Source organism: Osmia lignaria, chromosome 7, assembly GCF_051020975.1.
Source record: "Osmia lignaria lignaria isolate PbOS001 chromosome 7, iyOsmLign1, whole genome shotgun sequence".
In the NCBI taxonomy this organism is placed as follows: domain Eukaryota; kingdom Metazoa; phylum Arthropoda; class Insecta; order Hymenoptera; family Megachilidae; genus Osmia; species Osmia lignaria.
This window is the reverse complement of record NC_135038.1, coordinates 1,395,522-1,421,112: the sequence shown is the minus strand read 5'-3', so window position 1 is coordinate 1,421,112 and position 25,591 is coordinate 1,395,522. Positions and strand designations below refer to the sequence as shown.

At 38.4% G+C, this 25,591-nt stretch overlaps 1 protein-coding gene across 2 annotated transcripts; it reads left to right on the top strand.

Annotated features, from left to right (window-relative positions):
* Positions 1-694: 694 nt before the first annotated feature.
* On the top strand, positions 695-6,664 carry LOC117611162 (uncharacterized). Of its 2 annotated transcripts, XM_076689151.1 has the most exons (5): positions 695-1,006; positions 3,157-3,211; positions 5,656-5,716; positions 5,829-6,005; positions 6,243-6,664. In XM_076689151.1, the coding sequence occupies exons 4-5, from the start codon at positions 5,838-5,840 to the stop codon at positions 6,585-6,587; spliced, it is 513 nt and encodes a 170-aa protein (XP_076545266.1). In that variant the 5' UTR covers positions 695-1,006; positions 3,157-3,211; positions 5,656-5,716; positions 5,829-5,837; the 3' UTR covers positions 6,588-6,664. The 2 variants fall into 2 exon arrangements, with proteins under 2 accessions (XP_076545266.1, XP_034194988.1); XM_034339097.2 differs by lacking the exon at positions 6,243-6,664.
* Positions 6,665-25,591: the final 18,927 nt, after the last annotated feature.

Below are 25,591 nucleotides of genomic sequence, written 5' to 3'. Positions count from 1 at the left end.
TTTCCTAGTCCAAGTAATGGTCTTTTATTATTTTATACAATAGAGTCAGAATTTAATTTTCGGTTCGTCCTCAATAGGTCCGCTCATGTCATAAACTGAGTTTATGCTTGGCACAAATGATTTTCTTTGGTCTATTAATTAGTATGTTCATTGATCAATTTGGTCTAAAGGCACTTTTGACCCCCTTATCCGGCTATACCCTTTATTAAGCAATTCTAAGAAATTAACAAAAGCAATTAAAAATAGGTATTATACATTATATGTTTAAAAAAAGGCGATATTTCTTGACGAAATTACTACTTTCTACTTTTTTCACGAGTTACTACTATAATGAATTCTACCTATACGTATGCGTCTATAGCAACAAGAGCGACGGCCGCTTGCTTACTGTTTCTGTAAACGGAGGGGGTGTACCTTTTCTATAAATTCAGTGCAACATTTTTCAATATTATGAAAAGAAAGCGAGGTGTACCTAAACAATCACTAACAGTTACAGCTATCCGGAACAGTCACTGCAGATACACAAGTATCTGCATTCACCGATACATGTTGCCCGTCGAAGTTTACGTGTATTCGTTTCTAAGGGTCGAGTGTCATCGCGTTACGTGTTTTCAGTCTAAAGAACGTAAGCAAGCGGTGCGAACGGGTAGATTACAAATTTTTAACCGCTTACATTCTGTTTCAAAAATGACATTTCGTGATACGCGCACATCATATAGGAAATGTGTTTATCGCGGTTGTGGTGTTACATCGCGTAATAAAACAACCGAAATATTACATTCATTTCCAGTTAAAGACAATAATCGATTAATAGAGTGGATCGTGGATAGTGGTAATGATGATTTCGCGGAGTTAAGTGATGGATAGTTAAAACGGCGGTACATTTGTACAAGACATTTTGCCGAAGAAGACAAGGTAGTGCAAATAAAGTTGAAGAAGGATGCCGTACCGGTATTATATGATTTGCGTGAAAATAATGAACAGCCGGCGCCTACGCGTAACAGTCGTAAGTATTCACGCGAATTGCTTTCTACAAGAAAGCAAAAACAAATTAATCAGTTCAAATTAGCAACATAGAAATTGCGTAAACTGCTAGCGAGCAAAAATAAACAAATATTAGTATTAAAACGTAAATTAGAGTCGTACAAAATGACGGAGTCAGATTTCGATCGAAACATAAAGGACAAAGTTTCCAATAAAGTAAAGACATTTATGTTAATGCAATTGTATCCGCATCCTGTATTTTCTGCGGACGAGCAACAGATTTGTTTATTGATGCATTATTCATCACCGTGTTTATTCCGAAAACTTCGTGACAATTTCGGTTTCCATTTACTATGTCCTAGAACAATTAGTAGATGGTTTGGAAGCATCGAAATGTGGCCAGGCATTTGTACGACCTTTTTTACACAGTTACGTAAAAAGATATCGCGGATGGATGATTCAGAACGAAATTGCGTGTTACTGTTCGACGAAATGACGATAAAGAAGTGCTTTGATTTTCACTCCAAAAAACAAAAAATTGAAGGCTTCCAAAATTATGGTGCCTTTGGATCTGAGATGAAACCAGGGACGCAAGCCTTAGTCTTCATGGTTGGCGGTTTATTTTATAATTGGAAGCAATCGGTTGCTTATTTCATAAGTAACAGCAACATGTCAACTGTAAACTTGTTGAATGTGCTTGAGGTGGTAATTGCTGCTGTCTGTAGCACTGGTTTACGTGTACGTGCAATTGTTTGCGATCAAGGCTCTGGTAACAGATCGGTAGTACATCGAAAAGTATCTCTTGATAAACCATATATAATACATGAAGGAAATAAAATTTATTTTCTTCATGATTATTTGCATATATTTAAAAACATTCGCAACAATTTATTACAATATAATCTTAAAATTAACGATTCTGTAGTTTCATGGTCAGACATATCATCTCTATGGGACCTGGAACGAAACAAAGGCACTAGGGCAGTCGTAAAATTGTCAGAGAAGCATATTCGACCGAATGTATTCGAGCGAATGAATTGTAGGCTCGCTTTACAAGTGTTTAGTCGAACAGTTTCAGCAGCTTTGTTAACGGCCAGCACACAAGGGCAAATCCAAAGCGATACTGTTGCGAATACTGCATGTTTTGTTCGACTGTTGAATGATTTATTCGATAATTTAAACAGTCGAACCGCACATGATGCTAATCCACAAAATTGTGCCTTATCAAATAGAAATCCTCAAATAGAAGAAAATTTGATAAGACAGACAACAGCATGTACAAATTGGTTCGTCATTCAAAAGGGTCGGCAGGTACGTCTTCCGTGCTTCAGAGGCTTGCAGTTATCAATTAACGCGGGCAATTATGAACAAAATCCGTCCGTGAAAACATTTAGATTGAATTTGCAGAAAAATATGATGTTAAATTTAATGAAGCCATCGCAATCTGCAAATTGTTTAGATGACGAAGATTGTAATCTTTTCACTTTGCCACAATCTTCGGAAAATGTTGCGTCAACTAGTACCGAAAATTCGTCAGTTTCTGTTAATTGTGACAGCAATCTGTTGCTCCCGTCAAAGCCTAGAAGCAGAGGATGCAAGTGATACTATCATCGCTGATATCTTGCAAGAAGTATCTGAAACTGCCCACACCTTAGAGTCATGTGCTATTGAATATTTTGCAGGATATGTCGCTAGGAAAAATATTAGAAAAACCAACTGCGACATATGCAAGGCAGAATTATTAGATAGTACAACAGTTCTTTCACGAAATGAACAGATTTTAATATTTCTTCGTGTCTATAAGACAAATAATGATTCAAATTTTGGAAGTCTTATAGCCCCTAGTAAAAAATTTTCTTTTGCATTTCGTATATTTAATGCTATTTTTGATAAAATGTACCCTACTTTACGGGCTGAAGAGGGCATTCTTGATAAAATATTTCCGTATTTTGTACAAGGTGTTAACAATTCACCTCAGCTTTGTGGTTGGTTTGACAGTAGTACGTGCAACGAACATCGAACAAAAATAGCATATTTAATGATGAAAGTAAAAATTCATAAGGATACGATATGGCTCAGTCAAGAATTGCGACGCCCTAAAAGTTCATTTCACAAGCCAACTGCAAAGGTACGGAAATTGCAAAATATGTGAAAGACTGTTTTCATTTTCAGAATGTCTGCCTTTCTACTTATCTATCACAACAAATACAGTCAGAGGCGATCTAAGGTGAGCTGACAATTTATAACTGTTCGTAGAATGTGATTTTGTATTTACTTTTAGTATAGTTGGTAGTTTGGATAAGCATGTGACAAACTAGTATAGAGTAGTTTAGTTTTTATATAATTAACACAATAACAAATACAGTCAGAGGCGATCTAACGTGAACTGACAATTTATAAAGTGGTACAATAGGGCTCCAGGCAAAGATCCACTATAAAAAAATCTAACGCGCCATTAGTGGAACCTCAAAGGTGGTGTGGATGTCCACTATTAATTATTATTTAATTGTAAAAAATTAATACGTTCTTTAACCATAGTGAATTTGCTAAGAATGAATTGCCAGGTTTCTTGGGTACAATATACTGCTGAAAAGAGTAACAGCTTATGGCATCCTCAAGTGTTTGCGGCTGTCTCTTCTTCTGCCATGTGGTGAACAAAATCGGCTCGCGTCCTTGCATACCCCCCGCATACCCTACCTTCGATGCCTGTCCCGTGCTTTTGAAGGATTTATGGAAAGGCTTTATAACAGAAAACAGATCCCTAATATTCCGGAAAGTCGCAGATTGTGTCCAGCGGTGGGCAAATTTCATTTTATCCGAGTGTACATACAGTAAAACCTGGATAAATTCAACGAAAGAATGCTTGGATAAGTGAAACATCGCTATCCCCTCCACTTGGGGGGATCCCCCTAGGCGAACCGAGCCGCTCGACCAGGAAACCGTGTAATATGATCCTACCGTAATATTGGTGTGACTAATACTAATTCAACGATAAAACCTTTTTATTTTTAACCTTTTCTCAATGAAACTTTTACTAACGCATTTGTGAGATTTTTCTGATTAAAATGATACTGAACTCGATATAGGTTGAATTATATTTATAAACAATAGTACAGTAAAACCTGGATAAATGCAACGAAAGAATGCTTGGATAAATGCAACATCGCTATCCCCTCCACTTGGGGGGATCCCCCTAGGCGAACCGAGCCGCTCGACGAGGAAACCGTGTAATATGATCCGACCGTAATATCGGTGTGACTAATACTAATTGAACGATAAAACTTTTTTATTTTTAACTTTTTCTTAATGAAACTTTTACTAATGCATTTGTGAGATTTTTCTTATTAAAATGACACCAAACACAATATAGTTTGAATTATATTTATAAACAATAGTAATAGAATAAACAACATAGAATTGACACCACGACTGAATATAAATGATGTCGGCTGAATACAAAAGATGTGGACGGACACAGAATCGGCATGTCGGCTGAATACAAAACATGTGTACGGACACAGAATCGGCATGTCGGCTGAATACAAAACATGTGTACGGACGCAGAATCGACACCTCGCTTGGATAAATGCAACATTAAATGCCCAGAATCGACACCTTGCCTGGATAAATGAAACCTTTGAAACCAGAGCCGACACCGCGACTGGTTTTGATTTCGATCTCTGTTGCTTTTCGCCAACCTTTAACATCAATTTTAGCAAGTAATTATAATTGAAACTATATCGTGTTTGGTACCATTTGAATCAGAAAAATTTCACCAATGCGTTAGTGAAAGTTTTAATAAAAAAAAGTCAAAAATAAAAAAGTTTTATAGTTGAATTAGTATTAGTCACACCGATACGTTTCGGCTCTTTCCTTTCATCATCGGACCTCTCTCTTTCCGCCACTGTCTGTCCCTTTCTACGTCGTCGCGTGTAACCCGCATCCCTGCAAATCTTCTATAGAACAATAAATGCAAATAAAATACTATGATTGCACATATTAAATTATTTTACATAAATAACTGTAAATAAAAAACGAACCTGAATATCTGCGATTGTAAAAGCATAAATCATTTCCAAAGTTGGATATTTGCAATTTGTGTTTAAGATTGATTATTTCGAAAACTATAATATTATGTAGTTATTTATGTAGAATAATTTAATATGTGCAATCACTGTATTTTATTTATATTTATTGTTTTATTTAGACTAATATACTCCCCGTTTCGAGTAGACGATTTTCACTGTGAGTGATTGTGGATCCTTCAAAAGCTGTAATTATTTCGGATATTTTAACGTAAAAGAATCTTCATTTCATATAAAATAGTGTCATATTGAAGTCCAGTATGTTGAGGTGTATGAACACTTTTTTCGGGTATTGTATAGTTCCTTCATACACATACATAAATGTAGAAAAAAAATATTATCAATATTTTCTTTTTTTATATTTGAAATGATTTCTGATCATCTTGCTGAAATAGAAAATATGTACATCGATTAAGTTGGAGACTCTTCAAGGGCCTATAAATAACCTCTCTCTACGCACCCAACTTTCGTGACAGCCACCACTTTCCTCAACTTTCTAGCCAATCAAAATCGCATTTTTCATACCCCTGTACCCAAAGGAACCAATACCTTGTTTCCTCAAGTCGACGTTTTACCAAAATTTTAGTTTCTAGTTAAAAGACATTCAGCTATCCGATCAACCGTGTCTACGGAGCGATCTATAAAAGGTAAGGATTAAACTTGTATTAAGTTTAACAAATGTGTCAGTTTAACAAAGTAAAACAAACTGTGAATCTAGGATTCCAATAATCCTATATTAATTTATAACTTTCTTTATAGAAACTAATCATGGGAATATGGAATACCAAATTGGTAGTGGAAAAACCAATTGCGGGGCCGGCGATTGCGGAGCCGGCGATTGAAGGACCGGCGAATCTTGAGCCGGCGATTGCGGGGCCACACAATCTGGAGGTATCAGTTGTGGAGCCAGTGGAGCCAGTGGAGACCCGTATAAAGGTACATTATTATTACATATACAAAGTGTCATGTACAATTACATGACATCCTCCATACAACTGAGTAATGAGTGTATGTGCTATGTACTTTTCTCGATATTCTCGATATACTTTTATACATTTCGTTTGTGTGTGAGTGTGTGTGTAAATTATGTGTTATGAATGTTTTTCATAATAAACCTTTCTGTGCCTTCTGTGTATGTATTTTATTAATCTTGTAATTTTATATGAATTTTAGAAAATAAAAGAAGCAGCACGGCGCCAGGCGAACAAAAAACATCGAAAAATGAGAACACAATTAAGGAGATACCAGAGGGAACATATACATGCACCTCCGCCGGCCCCCGTCTACGTACCTCCGCCGGCCACCGTGTACGCATCTTCGCCGGCCCCCGTGTACGCATCTCCGCCGGCCACCGTTTACGCATCTCCGCCAGCCACCGTTTACGCACCTACGGCGCACCCACTTTATGGAACTACGCCGCACCGCCTATACGTACCACCGCCGCACCGCCTATACGCACCACCGCCGCACCGCCTATACGCATCACCGCTGCACCAGATGTATTATAACCAATATTAAAAAAAAATGTTTTTAAAATACACTTTTTTTCTTTTAAATACCTGTCCCACATTATATTTTAAAAATACAATTATTATTTATCATTACTGCATGCATAAATTGCATTTTCTGTTCACTCCGTACGAACTTCTTACTTCTCTGAAATTAAAATTATTTTTTCAACAGAAAAACCATGTCCGCATCTAGAAATTGAGTGGAGCTCGATAAAGTAAAAGATCTCGCGGCATTCCTTTGACATGTATTTGTCTCACGATCAGTTTATTTCGTTGCGCGTATTCTCTTTCTTTGTCTAGTGAGATATGACAACGCTGTGCTGAAGGCTGGTAAGCAAAGGGGTACAATCCCGGGTATCGAAGCAATCTTCCGTTACCATCAACGCGTGTTACACTTCTCTACTGCGAAGTGTTTCACATTTTTATATTAGGATAAAGCAGATGGCGCTCGTTCTCGAGGCACAAAGTTTAAGTTTAAGTTTCTTTCTTTTCCCCAGTACATGTATTGGTTTACTGATTTACAGATTTGCACCGGAGATGGCGTTTAGGAGGAGTTCTCCTTTTTTGCCCAACGAAAGCTGATCACAAAAATCTTACAGTATCCTAGTTATCATATGTGTATCATTTAAATATAAAAATTTGTTAAGTAACAATAACATTATAAAATATTATAAGGATACAAAAGTCTTATAACTCATTCTTTTCTTAAGCCTGAAGTCCTTTCTATATAATATTTAAACAGTCTTTGTTGGTTTTTCAGGCACATGTATCACACTTGGTATAAAATTACAGGGAATTATTGTCAAAACACTTAGATTAATACTAGTTGTAAAAGATCTGTAATTATCAAATTGTATTTTTAAAGCCTTCAAATTATATTATCCTATTTGTACTCCTTAGGAAGATGCTTAGTAGTTTCATAGCACTCCTATTTTTCAGACTGATCAGGTTGTGTACTTCTTGCACTCCTTCACCCGTAGCTTCCAGTTTTTCTAGTAAAGTTCGCCTCTCAGTTCGGTATCTTTCACATTCCCAAATCATATGATCAATATCTTTCAGGGTATCCCCGCATTCACATATAGGAGACCTAATAATCCTTTTCCTGTGTAGCGAGGCCGCTAGATTGTAGTGATCCGCTCTTATTCTGTTCAAAGTGGCAATTTCACCTCTGTCCCAATTTGAAAACTTGTGAAACCATAGTTTTTTGTTACCCAAATTCGTGTCTAGTCTCTGCATATATTTTTTCCCCTTCTCCTGTCCTTCCATGAACAGGGCCATATCAGACTTTTCCCACTGTTTGTCGGTTACATGTGTTAACATGTCGCTTAGTGGGAGCTTTAATCTTTCATCTGGGGTATTTCTCGTATTTTCTTTGGCTAGAGTCCGTGAAAATAAAGACTTCCTTGCCTGGGTATCTTTCGATCGCCAATGTGACAGCCATTCTTATCGCAATTGCCTCAGTGGTAAAGATCGATGCCCTTTTGACCACGCTGTGACTAATTTCGTCCCAGTTTCCGTTTTCTCTAATTGCTATTCCAACTCCATTTGCGCAGGCCTGAGGAATTTTTGATCCATCTGTGAAGATCCAGATTAGATTATTAGATTCCTTGCATCCAAAATGTAATTTAATTTCACCCAGAATAACGCATTCTGGAACAGTGGTGACTCTGTTTGGTAGGAAGTCTAAAGATGTTATGATATTGTTGCGCCGGGGAGTGGAGCTCGCACTTTCCATCGTCAAATAAATAGAGACGAAGCAAACTAGACTGTCTATATTTCGATTACAAAGGAGTTCTTAATCAATAGATCCGTACAGGTCGGGTTCCCGATACATTGTGATTTTCAAACGCCGCGCGGTTGTCTAAGAGACCTCAAGCATCCGATGACGTGTTTCCGCTCGAAACATGGAATAGCTTCACATCATGATTCGTTGACAGCTTCGGACGGGGCAGTCGATGGCTTTTTCGATACATCAAGAAGCAGTCGATGCATAGAAAGAGCGGAAACTTCTCACCGTCGCAACAATATTATCCATCGTCTTTTCAGTAAAGGTGACAGGAAAACAGCTGGGTGGATAATTATTCTTGTATAGTATTTGTTCAAGCCCTGCTTCCTCAGTCTCAAGCCACGCTGCTAACATAGGGTCTTTTTCTCCGTATCTGCTTAAATTGCCTAGTCTTATTCTATTTTCTATGGCTTGTAGAGTGTTGTTTGATCTTCTGTTTCTAAGTTTTAATATAGTTTTCAATGCTAGTAATCCAACTCTATATTTGAACTTCATTATTCCAGATTCCATTTCCATAACATTTATTGGGGTGGTGATTCTGTAGCCCATTGCAATTCTTATGCCAGCGTTGTGTATTTTGTGAATTTTTTCTTTTATCCTGTCTTCAGCCGTATAATAGACTGTAACTCCGTATTCCAAAATTGATCTTATTAGAGCTTTAAATAGTAGTATCAACGTACCTGGATCAACTCCTTTCTTGATTCCTCCCAAGTATCTTAGAACATTTAATCTTTCCCTTGCTTTCGTCGTTAAGGTTTCTATATGTTTATTGAAATTCATTTTTTGGTCAAAAATGATTCCCAAGAATTTTAGTTGTTTCTCCTCCTATATCTGTTGGTTATTTATCCTAATCTTAATTCCCTTTTTGTAGATATTACCATTTCTGCTAAAGATTACCATTTGAGTTTTTTCTTCTGAAACCTCCAGATTTATTTTTTTAAGGTTTTTAATAATGATTTCTAGATTATATTCAATAGTGGAAGCTAGTTCCCATGAATCTTTTCTTGTTGTTATGGTTATAATATCATCTGCATATTGTAGGGTTTTCGAGTTCTGTTGATTTGTACCATGTGTTACGTCCGACGTGTATAGATTATATAAGATTGGGCTAACAAGGGGAGGCCACAACCTCCGTCCCACCGATTTTGATCGCCTTCAACATATAGGTTGGGGGTCACCCAAAAGTCACTTGTGTGAAAGGGTTGAGGTCACTACGCCTTAGTTTTTTTTTAAATCGAGGTCAAAGGTCATAACGCCGGATCGGTTTTAGACCTAGGGGATCGGTAGATTGTTCGAAAGCAAGCAAATTTTATTAATGTATACCTAGTCCGCAAATTAATAGTTTTCAAGTAATCGATGAATTAGTGATTTCAACGCGCGACTTATATACCTAAAGGTGTAACATTTGTTTCAACCGAAGCGGTGGCGTAGTGGTTGAGGCGGTTTCATGCGGAACCTAACGTTGCGCGTTTGAGTCCCCCCTTTACGTACTATTTTTTTTTATTCAAACGAATAAATTAAAATACTTTTAACAATAAAACTTCAAGAAAAATAAAATAATATTTGTATTTTTGATACTTACCGCGTTTAGCAGAACCACTCTCCAATTAATGTTCGATCTCTTCCCTTCTCTCTTTCTCTCTCTCGCTTTATTTCACTCACTCTCATTCACTGATTGTTGTAATTCGCCTTCACAATGCATCAGGTAATAATTGTCATAGAAACACTGACAATGAAAACAGATGAACTTCCTGCATTCTTCTGTTCACATATACATACTTTGGCATTAGTAGAATACTACTTTTAGGTATATAAGTCGCGCGTTGAAATCACTAATTCATCGATTACTTGAAAACTATTTATTTGCGGACTGGGTATACATTAATAAAATTTACTTGCTTTTGAACAATCTACCGATCCCCCTAGGTCTAAATCCGATCCGGCGTTATGACCTTTGACCTCGATTTAAAAAAAAAGTAAGGCGTAGTGACCTCAACCCTTTCACACAAGTGACTTTTGGGTGACCCCCAACCTATATGTTGAAGGTGATCAAAATCGGTGGGACGGAGGTTGTGGCCTGCCCTTGTAAGTATTGAACCTTGTGGAAGGCCCTTTTGAAGGACTCCTTCAGTATGCTTCTTGTGTTTTCTCTGGAATATTAATTTTCTTTGTGTTAACCATTGCTGAATATAACTTTTAATTTTTGTTGGACAATTTTTTTTTTGTAAAGTTTGTATCAGTAAGTCATGAGACACAGAGTCATAAGCAGATTTTACATCCAGTGATACTGCAATGGAGTCCTTTCCCTGTTCGAAACCCTGTTTGATCTTCATTGACATAGTAATCAGATTATCAAGGGTTGACCTACCTTTTCTAAAGCCATTTTGATCCGGATCCATTATCTCCCCATCTTCTGCCCATGACTTTATCCTCTCATTTATCATTTTTTCAGCTATTATACCAAGGCAATTAGTTAAAGAAATGGGCCTTAATGCTTTCTTATTAGGTTTTTCAATCATAATCACTACTGATTCCTTCCATTCATCAGGTATTTCCCCACCATTCCATATTTCATTAATTATGTTTAATAGGTGTATTTGATATTGATTTGTTAGTTTCTGAATGATTTCATAACCTATTCCGTCACTTCCTGGTGCTGACTTTTTATGTTTGATACTATTAATTGTTTTTTCTAGATCCGAAAGGAGGAAGTCATTCTCATACTTTAAAAGATTTGTACAGTACTGATGTGAGTTCTCAGTTTGTGTAAGTATTGTTTTGTCAGTTAAGTTGTTATCATCTCCAGCTTCAGGGGATTCTGTTAATTTTTTTATCATTGCTTCTTCAAGGTTGTTTCTTTCTTCTGGTGTCAGCGTGTGTGTCTTCTTTTTATATGTGCCTTTTTGTAATATATTTATATTTTCCCACATGGTTTTGGTGCTTGTTTTATGGTTTATGTTTTTGGTGAAATTGTCCCAAGCTGTTTTCCTGGTATTATCTATAGAATTTTTTTGGTGTGTGTGCACTTAGGTATAATTCCCATGTTTGAGGAGTTCTTTTTTTTGTAAAATATTTTAAGGCTTTTTTCCTTTCTTCCCTTGCCTGTTCACATTGTTCGTCCCACCATACTTGTTTTTTTTTTAATTCTAGCTTTATTTGTAGCTGAATTTTTGTTGTTTTTATTTTTTTGCTTTTTATTATTAGAGTTTATGTTTCTCATATTTACCTTCATTGATTCTTCTATACCTAGAATTATGTACTGCAGGAGAGTTTTATATTTTTCTTTTGTGTTTATGTTTTCATTTATTGTTCTTGTCAGTTCCTGTTCTGTTCTTATCTGGAAAGTTAAGAATTTTTCCCATTGTATTTTATTTGTCTGGTATTTCCTTGTTCCAATGTATTGTTCAAGTTCCGGCTTGGCCCATCTTTTATTGATGGTTAGGTTAATAATCTGATGGTCAGACCCCATTGTTTCTCCCTCTTCTGAGATTACACCATATTATAAGGCCATGCTCCCGTTCTAGAGGTGGTTTCTGTGTTTAGGATTATCATATTCTTTTCTTCTATTGAAAGTTGCAGGGAGATACCCTCTGCTGAATCTGCAATACAGTTCCATTCTTTATTCGGGGCATTTAGATCTCCCAATATTAATGTTGGAATATTGTTTCTCACGTTTTTTAAAAGGTTTCTCCAATCTGATATATTGACTTTAGTAGTCCGGCTTCTGTATACAACTACTATGTCTAATTCTTTGTTAGTTGCAATGTGTTTAAACGTTATTGCTACCGTTTCTGTGTGTCCATTATTGATTTTCCAGATACATGTTCTTCTTATAGAGTTTATGTTTTTGTTGATTACTATTGCAACACCTCTTCCATGTTGGTTGGGTTGTAAGGTATGCGAGGCCGCGAAACCGCGGGCCCCGCCAGCGCGCGCTAGTACCGGCGCCGCCGACAGGTGGCGACCGCGCGCACCGCGAACTCGCGAGCATTCATATACCGGGCCGCGAGGCGATAGACGCCAGATCGACACTCGGAAGCGAATCTTCGGACGAGCGATAAAGAGGCGATCAACTACGATTTTTGGGCTCCTGCTAATTCCTCTAGCAGCGTTCGGCAGGACGGGTTGTCTCTACGGCCGTCCTCCGATACTGTCCGCTGTATCCTTAGCCACGGCCGAGAGAGTTCCCTCTCTCGGCGGCTTCCCGACCGCCGGACTGGGCGTTACGTCTCTACGGCGTCCGCCGGAGCACGGTCTTCTTACTGCCTGGGTGAGGACGGGTTGCGTCTACGGCCGTCCGCCCATGAAGGCATCTAACCGGCGTTCCCGACAATCCGACTACCTCCGCCGTTTTCCGTACCGCACCGAAACATTACAATAGGACGGCCAACATCCCGTCCCGCGACCGCGCCGCGACCAGACCGCGCCGTACCGTGACCGCTCGACACCGTTAGTCTTAAGAACTGCGCCGTGACCGCGACCGCTCGCGACCGCTCGCTACCGTTAGTTTTAAGAACCGCTAGCTGTAAGATCGTTAGTATTAAAGACCGATTAGATTGGTAGGACACCCAGGGCCGTAGTTTTAAGTTAGTTTGTAATCTTAGAAGTAAATACATATTCTTTTCACCTATACCCAACCGACTTTGCTTCATTCGTTCACCTGAACCCCGGACTTACCGGCTGAGCCGGCAACTCCCCCGGCGGTAACCCGTTACAGGGTTTTTTGTCTTGTCTATATCATATGTATCCCGAAATATAAGGATCTTCATCTTTTTCTTTGAACCACGTTTCAGTTATACAGAAAATATCATAATCTGTTACTTTATTTTTAAGATCAGTTATTTTGTTGTGGATGCTACGTGCATTCCATAAACCTAGTTTCATTTGGTTATTCATAATTCATGAATTGGATGAATTGACGGTATTTAAATGTTCGTAGTTAAATAATTCAGTTAAAGTTATAAGTTTGTTTAAGGAGTTACCACTCTTCCTGCTCCTCGGTTTTTTGTTCTGTCTCATTCGATAAGGCTCTTGCCATAAGGCTTGTGCCCCATGTTTTTCCTTCTTGGTGTTGTAGTTCCTCTATGTTTAAGAGCGCACTTACCACACCCCCCGAGGTGCTCTGTTGGTGTAGATCCTTATCCGTTGTGGGAGTGCCAGGGCGGCTTTCTTTTTCCGTTGAAAGGCTTGCGCCTATCATGTTTTTCTTTGCATCTTCATCTCTTTGTTTCCTCAATCTTTCTTGATTATCTCTTTTATGAATTGTTCTTCTCATTTTGTCTGTCAGTTGGAATTCAAAATTTTCCTTTTGACGAGTTACCCAGTCTTCATTATCCGGGGGCGGATTGAAGACTTCTATATTTTCTTTTAACAAGGAAGTCTTCCAACTTATTTTCTAAATTTTTGTCGCGTATTAGTGATATCAGCTCGTTTAGTAATTCATCATCATTCCTCTTCCTTAGTTGGTCTACCAATCTTCTGTTATTATATCGCTCTAGATAGCTTTCTTTTTTAATGCCTTTCTCCTCTTCATATAAAGCGCCAAATTCATATACTCTATTTCCAGTTGACTCATCATGGTTCCATTCAGTTGCCAGTGTCGCAAATCTATTTTGGGCTTTTCCTATTTGGTTATAAGAGATTTTAGTCAAATTTTCATTTTTGTTGCGTTCCTCCAATCTTCCTCTTCTATATCTGTTTCCATTTTTTACGGTTGACCAGGGGTTGTCTTTTTCATTGAGATTTCTCTCCTCCGGTACTCTTTGGTTCTCCCATCTCTCTCTATTCTTTGTATACTTTAATGCGGGAAAGTTTTTATCCCAGTCTTGATCATACTATTCTTGGTTCATTCTGAGGTGTTCCATCCCTTTTTCTCTCACCCATTGTTTCCTTGCTGGGCTATAGTTCAGGTTCTTATATGCCATAATTTTTTTGATTTGTAATTCTCTTTAGTAAAGGTTGCATTCTCTGGCCATGGCGTGGTGATTCTCGCCACAATTGATGCATTTAGGGATTTTATTGCATTCTCCATGCTCTTGTTCACCACAGTTTCTGCATCTTTTGAAATGATTTTTACAGATCGCTTGGGTGTGGCCGAATCTATAGCATTTGTAGCACTGTTTGATTGCCTCTATAAAAGGTTCCACTCTTAACCAAACGTGTCCATATCCTATTAGTAGTCTAGTAGGTAATGAATCTCCTTCAAAAGTTATTAGAATAGATTTGCCTTCTATCCATTGCGGTTTACCATCCACGAAACGTCTCTTTTTCAATCTTTGCATTGTAAATTTACCCTGGCCTTCCATAAGTTGTCCTTCCAGTTCCTTTATTGAGTCCTCCCATTCATGTATCACACCTTTTCTTATAAGCTTACGTCTAGGAATGTGCACAGAATATCCCTTATCATGCTTTATATTTTGGTAAATCATATGGTTTGCCGCTCCTCTATTATTGTAAGTTACTTCTGCCTTGTTGAAGCCGATCATCTTAATTTCTTGAAGTTTGTCTCCTTCTTGTGTCACGTACTTGTATATCTTAATTAAGTTAGATTTTTTGGATTTTTTGGTGCTGTCTTTATTCATTACAATAGTTATAACGTACTCATTACTTTCAAGATCTGAATCGTATGTGTTAATTGGCTTACCCACCTCTGGCTCGAAAGACGAGTTGTAGTATAAATTCGCTTCACTGTTTCTTCTACTTATAGATGGATCGCTTCCCTGAATATTATCTATTTGTCCTGTGTAATTCCTGTGGATAGAAGTTTGTTTTATTGGAGTGTTCATATGACTAATATCTTTCCTCGTCTTTGTGTTAATATTGTCAGAACTTATTATAGAGTTTTCTCCTGTTTGCTTGTTTCTATTTTTTTCAGGAGTGATTAGTCGGATATGGTTTGCTCCTGTTAGTTTTTGGTCCACAAGTATCACGGGTTTATGGGGGTTATAACTATCTTTTCTGTTTATAGATTCAGTTAAATTTTGTACTAGTTCTATTTTCCTTTTTTTAGTACTTACAGGTAGTCCTTTATAAGTCTTATTCTCTTCTTCAAGCTTTTTCTTCTTTAAACTGAATTTTTCACTTTTATCTTTTGCGTCCTATTCTCTATATGCCTTCGTTAATCCAATATATCTGCTAATATCCATTACATGTGGCGTCGTTTCCCCCCACTCTGTTCCTTGTTCCTTTGGCACAATAAATCTCGGCTCATCCATGGTGCCCTCTATCCTAACTCTGAGTGTGTTGTTCTCATCAAAATCAAAATCCCTATCTCCTTTGGTTTCTGTTTCTAGTTTTTTACTATCACTATTCATTTTCATTAATTCCTCTTCGTCCTCCTCTAGATATTCGACTTTTCCCAAGAACCAGTCTTCTGTTTTTTTATCCTTAGTCTTATTCCTATCTTCCCTACTTTCATGCTCCATTTTTCCTAAATCATTATCTATCAGTTGATTATCTTTATCTGTATCCATCCTCCCGCCATATTGGCAGGAGATTGAATTCCCCTCCTCCACCTCACCAGCTTCACCGGGAAGTCCCTTAATAAAGATTTTTCTCCTCTTTTTTGATTACTACTAATTGTATTATTACCTTTTTTTCAACCTTATGGTCCGAAATGACTTTACGCAGGATTGGTGCTATGTATATTTTATTAGAAGTGAAGTCTAAGACGTCTGGGTTCTGACTGCCTCGTCCAAGGGACGAAAACTTAGGCCCACTTGAGGGTGCGTGCTCGTGACCGTCCCCTGGGCGAGCCGAGTCACCGTGTTTATTGTCCTGTCTCTGCAGGTCTGGACAATCTCCGAAGGCCCAAAGTGTCGTAAACTTAGCCTACAGTTCGGCCATTCCTGACGGCAGTGACCGTCCTCGGTCACATGCACGCAATTTGTCAAACATCCGTCGACCAAATGTTCACAGCTTATAAAATAGAATACAAAACTTAAAGTAAAATTTGTGAATTTTGTAACGCACGAAATACAATATATAAGTATAAAATAATACACTCACATGTGTATAAAAACGAAGAAAACATACCGAAATAGCGCAAAAATATATGGCATAATGATACAGGCTTATACTAATACGCATCAAATACATGTATCAACATTCTTAAACTAAATATATATATTCGAAATGTATGTACTTTTACAAATACAAGAGTAAATCTAAGGCTTATTTCGTATTCCAAATGCAGAATGTGCGAATAGAAGAATTTAAAAGGGTAGTTTAATTATTCGTTGTCTGATTGGATCCAAAACTTCATTTGATCGGGTCCTACAATTCCTGTGAATGGTACACGTGTTAATTGAAATCCTTCTATGTCGGTAACAACATATCTATCTCGATCTAAAACTTTTTTAATAATATAAGGGCCGTTAAATTTAGGTATTAATTTTTTGTTTACTCCTGGGGTAACGTCTACATTGCAAATCATAACATAATCGCCGACTTGGTAGGCTGTGGCCTCCTTATGTTTCCTATTATACATGCGTTCGTTCGCTTGCTGGCATTTATTAATTTTCTCTGCCGCTTCCTGACGTACGGTAGAAAGATCTCTAATATCTTCGCAATTCGTTTCTAAAATTAACCGTAAATTATCCGTTACGGTACCCAATTGATTCATTCCGAACAGCAATTCGGACGGGGTTTTCCCTGTTGACCGACAGATTGTATTATTTAAAGCGAATTCTACCGACCCTAAAACACGGTCCCATTTTTGGGGTGTCGCTGAAAGTTTTGCTAGCATCGGTGCTATGACCCTATTGAAGCGCTCTACCTGCCCGTCCGCCCAAGGAGTTCCAGTCGCAACTAATATCTGTTCAATTGAATTTATGGCTAAAAATTCTTTGAAAAAGCTAGATGTAAAGCAAGTGCCTCGGTCGCTAACCAATCGCCTAGGTTTACTGTACATTCTAAAATATTCATTCAGGTTCTTAATAACTTCCTCCGTTTTCGTTGTTTTGCAAGGGTAGAGTTTTATAAATTTTGTAAATCCGTCTATTACTGACAAAATAAACTTGTATCCTCTTCCGCACTTTTCAAGGGGACCATAGTGGTCGATGTGAATAGTTTGGAAGGGCAAATTACCTTTTTCTAAGCTGTGTACGTATCCTTCGGTTTTACCGCTAAAGGGGGAGAATTCTACGCACTTCAAACAATTACCGATATATTCTTTTACTTTTTGCCGAATTTGTGGAAACCAGTAAATTCTGCTAATGTGTTCGACAACTTTGTCGACTCCTAAGTGGCCCAAGTCATCGTGACAAGTTCTAATTACATTGTTTTCCAAGCATGCCGGTACGTAAAACAATAACTTACTATTTTTTATTTTCCTATACACTAACCCGTCCCTTAATTCATAAAATCTGTTTTCGCTAGTTTATAATTGGTCTCGAAGTTCGTGAATTTTGTCGTCTTGGCACTGTTTGATTGATAATGTTTGCTCAAATGTGTTCGGTTCTAAAATGAGTATTGAATGGTAACGACTCAACGCATCTACGTGTGATATTTTGCTTCCGCTTCGATGTTATATTTCATAGTCATAGTTTTGCAGGAACATCGCCCAACGCGAGATTCGCGGGTTGATGTTCTGTTTACTTAAGGTCAGTCTAAAGCTGTCGCAGTCTGTGATAATTTTAAATGGTATGCCTAATAAATAAATGTGGCATCTTTTAATCGCATATACCACCGCTAAACATTCTAATTCAAAACTATGGTATTTTCCTTCCTGGACCGTCGTTCTCTTACTAAAATAGGAAACTGGTCGAAAAACACCATTTTGTTGCTTTTGCAATAAAATCGCACCGAACCCAGTGCTACTTGCGTTGCAGTGGAGCTCGGTCTTTAATTTTGGCGAATAGATTGCTAAAATCGGTTCGTTTGTAAGACATTGTTTTAATCTATTGAATGCTTGATTTTCTTCCGGCCCAAAGCGAAAAATGGCATTCTTCCGCAGTATATTGTATAGAGATCTTGCAATAATTGAAAAATTTTTTACGAACCGTCGAAAATAGCTCGCTAACCCTACGAAGCGTTGCACTTCTTTAACATTTCTAGGGACCGGATAATCGACGACAGATTTTATGTTTTCCTTCGCGGGTGCGATGCTGTTATCGGTTATTAAATATCCTAAATACGTTATTTGTCGGTACAAAAAGGAACACTTGTCTAATCTAAATTTGTAAGCGTTAGGCCTTGCTTAGTTGTTTCTACGTCGCAGAGGCACGGCTAGGGTGTTTGTGTGGATTTTTGATGGACTTCGGAGGAGATTCTCGGCTACAAGAGAGAGAATAGGTTCTGCAAAGAGCCTGGTCCGCGAAGGTCCGGCTGCTTCACTAGGAAGGTTTTAGCGTGGTAGAATCAGAGAGCCTGGTCCGCGAAGGTCCGGCTGTTCTAAGGAAAGGTTTTTGGTGTGGTGGAGAGCCTGGTCCGCTGAGGTCCGGCTGCTCCGAGGAAGGTCTGGCTACGGAGGTTTCCAAAAGCCTAACTGACTTCTTGGGTAGTTTTGGCCGGTATTTATACTAATTCTAAAAGCTAGCTCCGTCCAATCAGGGGTGCGTATGATCGAGCACGAGGGCTTTTTATGACCGTACCTGCGAGTGCTCGGCGCGCGGTGGACGCAATATTCGTACGGTTTACTTAGCTACACTTAATTATATTTTAAACGTATTCGCGCTACAAATTGTAGATTGTATCGACTCGCTAATTCGAATACCTCTCGCAAAATTTCGAAATGTTCTTTAACGTTTTTTATGGCCACCAAAATGTCGTCAAGATACAGTAGTAACTTGTTTTGTCTAACTAGCTCGCTAAAAATTTCCTGCAAAAATCTTTGAAACGTACGGGGCGCGTTTGTTAATCCGAACGGCATTCTTACGTATTCGAACTGCCCTAACGCTGTTATGAAGGATGTATACTTAATGCATGTTTCAGAAACTTTCACATGATGGAACGCGTTTTTAAAATCTAATTTTGTAAAATACTGTTTATCTCGTAACTGGTCTAAACAATCGTCAATTAGCGGTATCGGAAAATTTTCTTTCACTGTAATGCTATTTAATTCGCGATAATCTATGCATAATCGAATTTCACCGTTCTTTTTCCGAACCGTTCACGGTTCCGACTACCATCTCTCCGAGGAGACAATACCGCCGCTAGGAAAGACGGAGAGATGGTAGTCGGAATGGTCCCATCTTACTTGAAGGAGCAGCGTTGGAAGAGGACCCAAACATGTGTTTCAGGAGTGGATTCCCCTACTTGGACAGGCCTGCCCTAGGCGAACCGAGCCGCCCGACGAGGAAACCGTGTAATATGATCCGACCGTAATATCGGTGTGACTAATACTAATTGAACGATAAAACTTTCTTATTTTTAACTTTTTCTTAATGAAACTTTTACTAACGCATTTGTGAGATTTTTCTGATTAAAATGACACCAAACACGATATAGTTTGAATTATATTTATAAACAATAGTAATAGAATAAACAACATAGAATTGACACCACGACTGAATATAAATGATGTGTACGGACGCAGAATCGACACCTCGCTTGGATAAATGCAACCACTGACGTGAGTCCCAATCTCGGTTGCATTTATCCAGGTTTTACTGTATGTATATAGAAACAGTAGAGAATCGGCGACTCCATGCTGACTCATACACCGCCAGAAACACGTAGGCATACCTAAAATTCAATGTAGTAGTAACAATAGTTTTTCACGAATATCTCGGAAACTAAAGCTTTCCGTTAATTATGCATAATGAAAAGGTTGTTCAGAATCATACCCCCGATAACATATTAAAGGGTCATTGAAATCGTCCTATGTCGAGATTAAAAACTTCCTGTATTTTACAATAATAATGAAAAAATGAAAACTTTTTTTTAATGGGACCAACCGGAAGCCATACCCTAATAAAAAAATTAAAACAAAAAAAAATATATATATATCTATCTATACTGATCGAATTGAGTAACCTCCGACTTTTCGAAGTCGGTTAAAAAAATAAACTATTTATTCAAATACAGTAATGTCTCTCACATTGCCCATACTGACGGACGCCTCACATTGCCCCTACGCTGTTTCTACGCTTATGTATACGTCGCTTCTGCGACTATGTTTACTCGATGGAAGTCAGTCAAGCGTGTGATGTATGTAATGTGACGCGGTCCTTTTGATGAAAGTTCCAGTCTTAGTAATTTATAATAAAGGAATAGAACTTTTTTAATTTCACTTATTTAAGACTTAGATTCGAAATTACTAATGTATATGTCAATATGTTGTCCCTTACTTTTTATTCATTATTCTTTGTTTAAGAAAAATATCTTCAGGCTCTGTACCGCATATTGTATATGTAGTGGTGCTCTGTCACTATGAACACTTAAGCGACTAAATATGTCGCGTAAATCGTCAATTGTATCGTTGTCCTCCTCGAACATCGTTTCGGGTGGTTCCTCCTGGGGTTCGTTTAAAACATCTTCATGTTTCTCCTGGTCTGCACTTTTATCTTCTAATTTCTGGCAGGTGGATAAAAAATCTGCAACCTGTTGTTCTGAACAGTCTTCTCCCGTAATGGCACTTATCATGTCCTGCCAATCAGATTCTAATGGTGGAGGTTGGACAGCAGCAACAGGTCCAAGAATTTGATTCCACGCATTTCTTAAATTTGTTTGCGTTATTGCTGACCATGCTTGAGTAAAAATATCAATACAATTTTTTAAAGTATATTCTTTATAAAATTCTTGTACTCCACCATCATATGTTAACACGCGTTGGAGTAGTTTATGGCGGAAAGCTCGTTTAGTTTTTTCTATAACTCCCTGATCCATTGGTTGGATCAAGGATGTTGTATTGGGTGGTAAAAATATTATTTCAAACTTCTCGTCTTTTAAATTTTCTGCTGGTAATTTATGCGCTTCGCAATTGTCAACAAATAATATGACCTTTCCTGTTATACCTCGTTCCTCTTGAAATTGGTTTACGGAGGGCTTAAAATGATTTTCAAACCAATCTGAAAATAATGATCTGCTCATCCACGCATTGGGTTGTGATTTGAAAATCACGGGCAAAGAGACCTCGTGTCTTAAAGCCCTTGGGTTTTTATATTTATAGATTACAAGCGGCATCATTTTGTGTGTGCCCAGTGCATTTGCACATAGTGCAATTGTAATCCTATCTTTTATAATTTTATATCCGCTGATACGGCTTTCTTCCTCTCCTGCCAACGTTTTCGTTGGTAGCGCCTTCTATACCAATGCACTTTCGTCCATGTTGTATACGTTCTCCAAATTTATATCGTCATCGTTCATTAGTTGTTTAAAATTGTTTATAAATGTTGTTGCTCCATCTTTGTCAGCACTCGCCTTCTCTCCATACAAGCGTACCAAATGTATGCCATGACGTTTTTTGAATTTCGATAGCCATCCACGGCTTAGTTCGAAACGCGAACATGATGGCAAATTTTCTTTTAAATCACTGGCTTTCTCCAATAGCAACGCGTCCGTTAAACGATCGCCAATGGTCCTCCGTTCAATAAACCATGCTAAAAGGCATTTGTCCAATTCATCGTATACCGGATCTATTAATTTCCGTCGCTGTCTTTCACGCTTAGTTTTATCTGCAAAACTACTAATTTGTATTCTATTCTTCTTAATTCGACGAATTGTTTTGGCGTCGACACCATACTTTTTTCCAATTTCCGATACTGTGAGTCCCGTATCTTGCACATCTTTTAAAACGTCCAAGCGTTGTTGCATATTCAAAACTGTATATTTCTTTCTAGTTGCCATGATGTTCACACAAAACTATTGCTAATATCTTATCACCGAAATATCACTACTGTCACAAAAGTGTACCAATACAACTAAATTAACACTAATTTGTCACTAAAGTGTACCAATACAACTAAAATATCACTTGCTGTGAAACACTTTAACTGCACGAACTGCTCACGATAAATTGCGGCGACTATACGAGGATTCTTTGGTGATTTTCTTAATTCTGCTGAGTTTCCGTAAAATCGCTCTCCACGAAAACTTTAAAAAGGTAGGGGGATGGGTATGTTGTTGGGGGTAAACACGCAGATTGGTAAATTTGGAATTCCTACGAACTAGAGAGGTGGTGAAAAAAGAAGTAATTGCCTACAAAAAATGTGGTAGGGGTTGAAGAAAATTTACCCTTATCCTCCGGTTACCTTCAGGTAACGGTCAAGGTGCAGTGTCCGGTGCGAAGTCGAAGGTTGCTGGGTCATAAAGTCATAAATCGCACTGGTCGAGGAAAAATATTCTAGCTTATAGAAAATATTCCTTGCTATTTTACTCATCTGGGATGCAGCTGAAAGAGAGTTAGCACGTGACTAAGGGACAATATTAAAAGTACACTACGGGCCTCCTTTGCACGGTAGATGCGCGCCGTGTAAAAAGGATCGTGTAAAATTTATGAGAGAAAGTATGCACATCCTTTATTTTCAGGATGGTTTTTAGGGTCGTAGCGCTTCTTCAGTTTATGTATTGCCCATTATGGTCAATGAGGGGTACCCCCTATATATATTCAAAAATGATAGGAAAGTTGTTAACAATAAAAAAAGGCATTGGAATAGTCGCTAAGACTCCAAAAATGTCAGACTGCTTGCCTTTTCTAACATTCCCATACCTCCTTTTAAACAGGCAATCGTATATCACCTGATAGCTGCATGACTTCGGGTCACCAGCCATCGACCCTAAAACGTAGGCTGTACCACCACATTGCCCCTGAAACGTAGGCTGTACCACCGCATTGCCCCTGAAACGTAGGCTGTACCCCCGCATTGTCCCTAAAACATTGGCTGTACCACCACATTGCCCCTGAAACGTAGACTGTACCACCGCATTGTCCCTAGAACGTAGGCTGTACCACCGCATTGTCCCTCGAATGTAAGCTTTTTCCACATTATCCAGACACAAGTTACGTATTCAACAGATAATGTGTACAAATATTTTGTGTATTTTTTCTAGAAATCCGCTTTTGTAATTCGTTTAAAGCGATGATGAAATGAATTACCTAATAGATATTAATAAGTAAACGTGTTCCAAATTATATTGTGTTTGATCTCATTTTAATCGCAAAAATCTCACCAATATGATAAAAGTAATTGCATATTGAAAAAGTTAAAAATAAAAAAGTTTATATGTAGTACTGGTTTTTAAATCTTTCATTTGCCCGACTCTAATTCTATCTTTCTCTTTTATTCGCTGTCCTTTTCTTTGTTCGGCAAACTACAAAGGCGAGCTGCGAGGCTGGAAAAACGATTCTAGTCTTCCCAAGTTGCCCACTTTCGATTCCTACCTAACGGGCAATGTGAGAGAGATTACTGTATTTGTTTTATATATGATAAATATATTATTATATTTAATAGTTTTATTTTTTTGAATGTGCATCCATTACAAGGATTATTTAGAATCTATATACAAATCTTCTGTTAACAGCTTATATCTAATTTACGTTTACATAACTTTATTAACTTATGCATTACTATACATTGAGATCAGTATTGCATACATTCTATATATACATATAAATAAACATATAAGTGAAACTTATTGCTACTGTTGCATGTCCGTTCGCGGAAGATAGGGAAATTTGGGGAATTAAGGCGCAGGTGTGACAATCCGTGGAGCGCGGAGGCGCTCTGCTCGCAACGCGCGGATGTGAAAATAACCTTATTATCGCTATAATTATTATCGCTTACTGTACTTTAATATTTTAAAGTTTTATTTAGGCTGACTTTGTAACTTGTTTTTACAATGCGATAAATTTAGCGCGTGAGAAGAACTTGTCTATTTAGACTGACAAAATCATTCTAACGATTCTGCGCTTGGCGGAGGAGATCTTCGCGCGTTGTCGGTCGATGCCCCTTCCTTGGTGGATCCTGGATCCTCCCTCAGGATCATCCCTCGTGCAATGGTGGAGGCGTCCACTCCGTCCTGCGTAGGCCCCTTCTCCTGGCCCTGCTCCACCCTCAGGCGCGTGGAATTGGAGGCGCTCCGCCAAGACGCTAGAACGTTGCAGCGCACATGTGCTACGAGAAAGCGTGGGACCCAGAGAAATTAGGAAACGACAAGACCTTGTACTTGCCAAAGCAACTCTCGAGGAAATTCACGACCCCCCTAGAGTGCATGAAAAGACAGGATATCGAAAAAGACTTCGTAGCTTTTAAGGACCGTTCGTGACTTGGTCGAAAACAACGAATTGGCTATGGTCTATCATAAATTAGTCTTTTAGGAATTTTCGAAGTGAAACTATTCCATTCTCTGGATTTCCGGCCTTCTCTCAGCTCGATCGCCCACGTCGAGGGTTTACAATGTAATCTTTATCTATTTATACAGGAAGATTCTCTCGACGCGCAACACAATAGCCGCCCCGCACAATGGAACCCTGCTGTGTTTGCGGGGCGGCTATTCGCGCCGAGAAAATCTCCCTATATAAGTGTACGCGCTGATGATATTTGAATTTCGCTCTTAATTTATGACCGTCGATACAAAAGGTCCTCGAAGAACATTCAAGACATATCGATACAATAGACTATCGATAAATATTCCCATGGCAGTGTTGCCATAACACTCTAAACATATTCACGTGATAACATTTCACGTTACACTTGTTGCGAACCTCGCCTGTATGTATGTGTGCAATATCGTGTGAATTTAGCTGCAAGCTTGTAATCACAAGCATTGAATGAAATGTAATATGGCGACGATGCCATAAGAGTATGGTTGCAGTATGTCTGCATTATGTTATATCAATGCTCATAAATTAGGAGCCAAAATTCAGAAGTAATAAACAAACAAAAGATAGGACATTGTAAATCGTTCAGCGCGGGTGGTCGTGCTGGGAGAGAGTTGGAAATCCGGAGAAATAAGACTGTCACACTTGAAGTTTCTAAGAAACTAATTTATTGCGGGCCGTATCTAATTCGTTACTCTTAACGAAAATCATGTTGATTCTTGAAACTGTCGAAATCTCTTCGACATCTTGCTTATTTACAGAGGGTCGTAAATTTTCTTAAGGGTTGCCTTGGCTCGCTAACGCGAGACCTTTTTATCTTTCGTTCTCTCTGGATCCCACGCTTTCTCTTAGCACGTGCGCATGGAATCGTTCTCGAGTCTTGGCGGAGCACCACCATCTTCCACTCGCCTGAGGGTGGACCGAAGCCTGGGAGAGGGACCGCCTCCGGACAAGGATGGGCTCC

What these genes read in the sequence shown, in the direction of transcription:
- LOC117611162 (XM_076689151.1), top strand. Translation starts at nt 5,838, where the DNA reads ATGGGAATATGGAATACCAAATTGGTAGTGGAAAAACCAATTGCGGGG. An exon ending in CAGTGGAGACCCGTATAAAG is followed by an intron (nt 6,006 to 6,242) that starts GTACATTATTAT and finishes TATGAATTTTAG; the next exon opens with AAAATAAAAGAAGCAGCACG.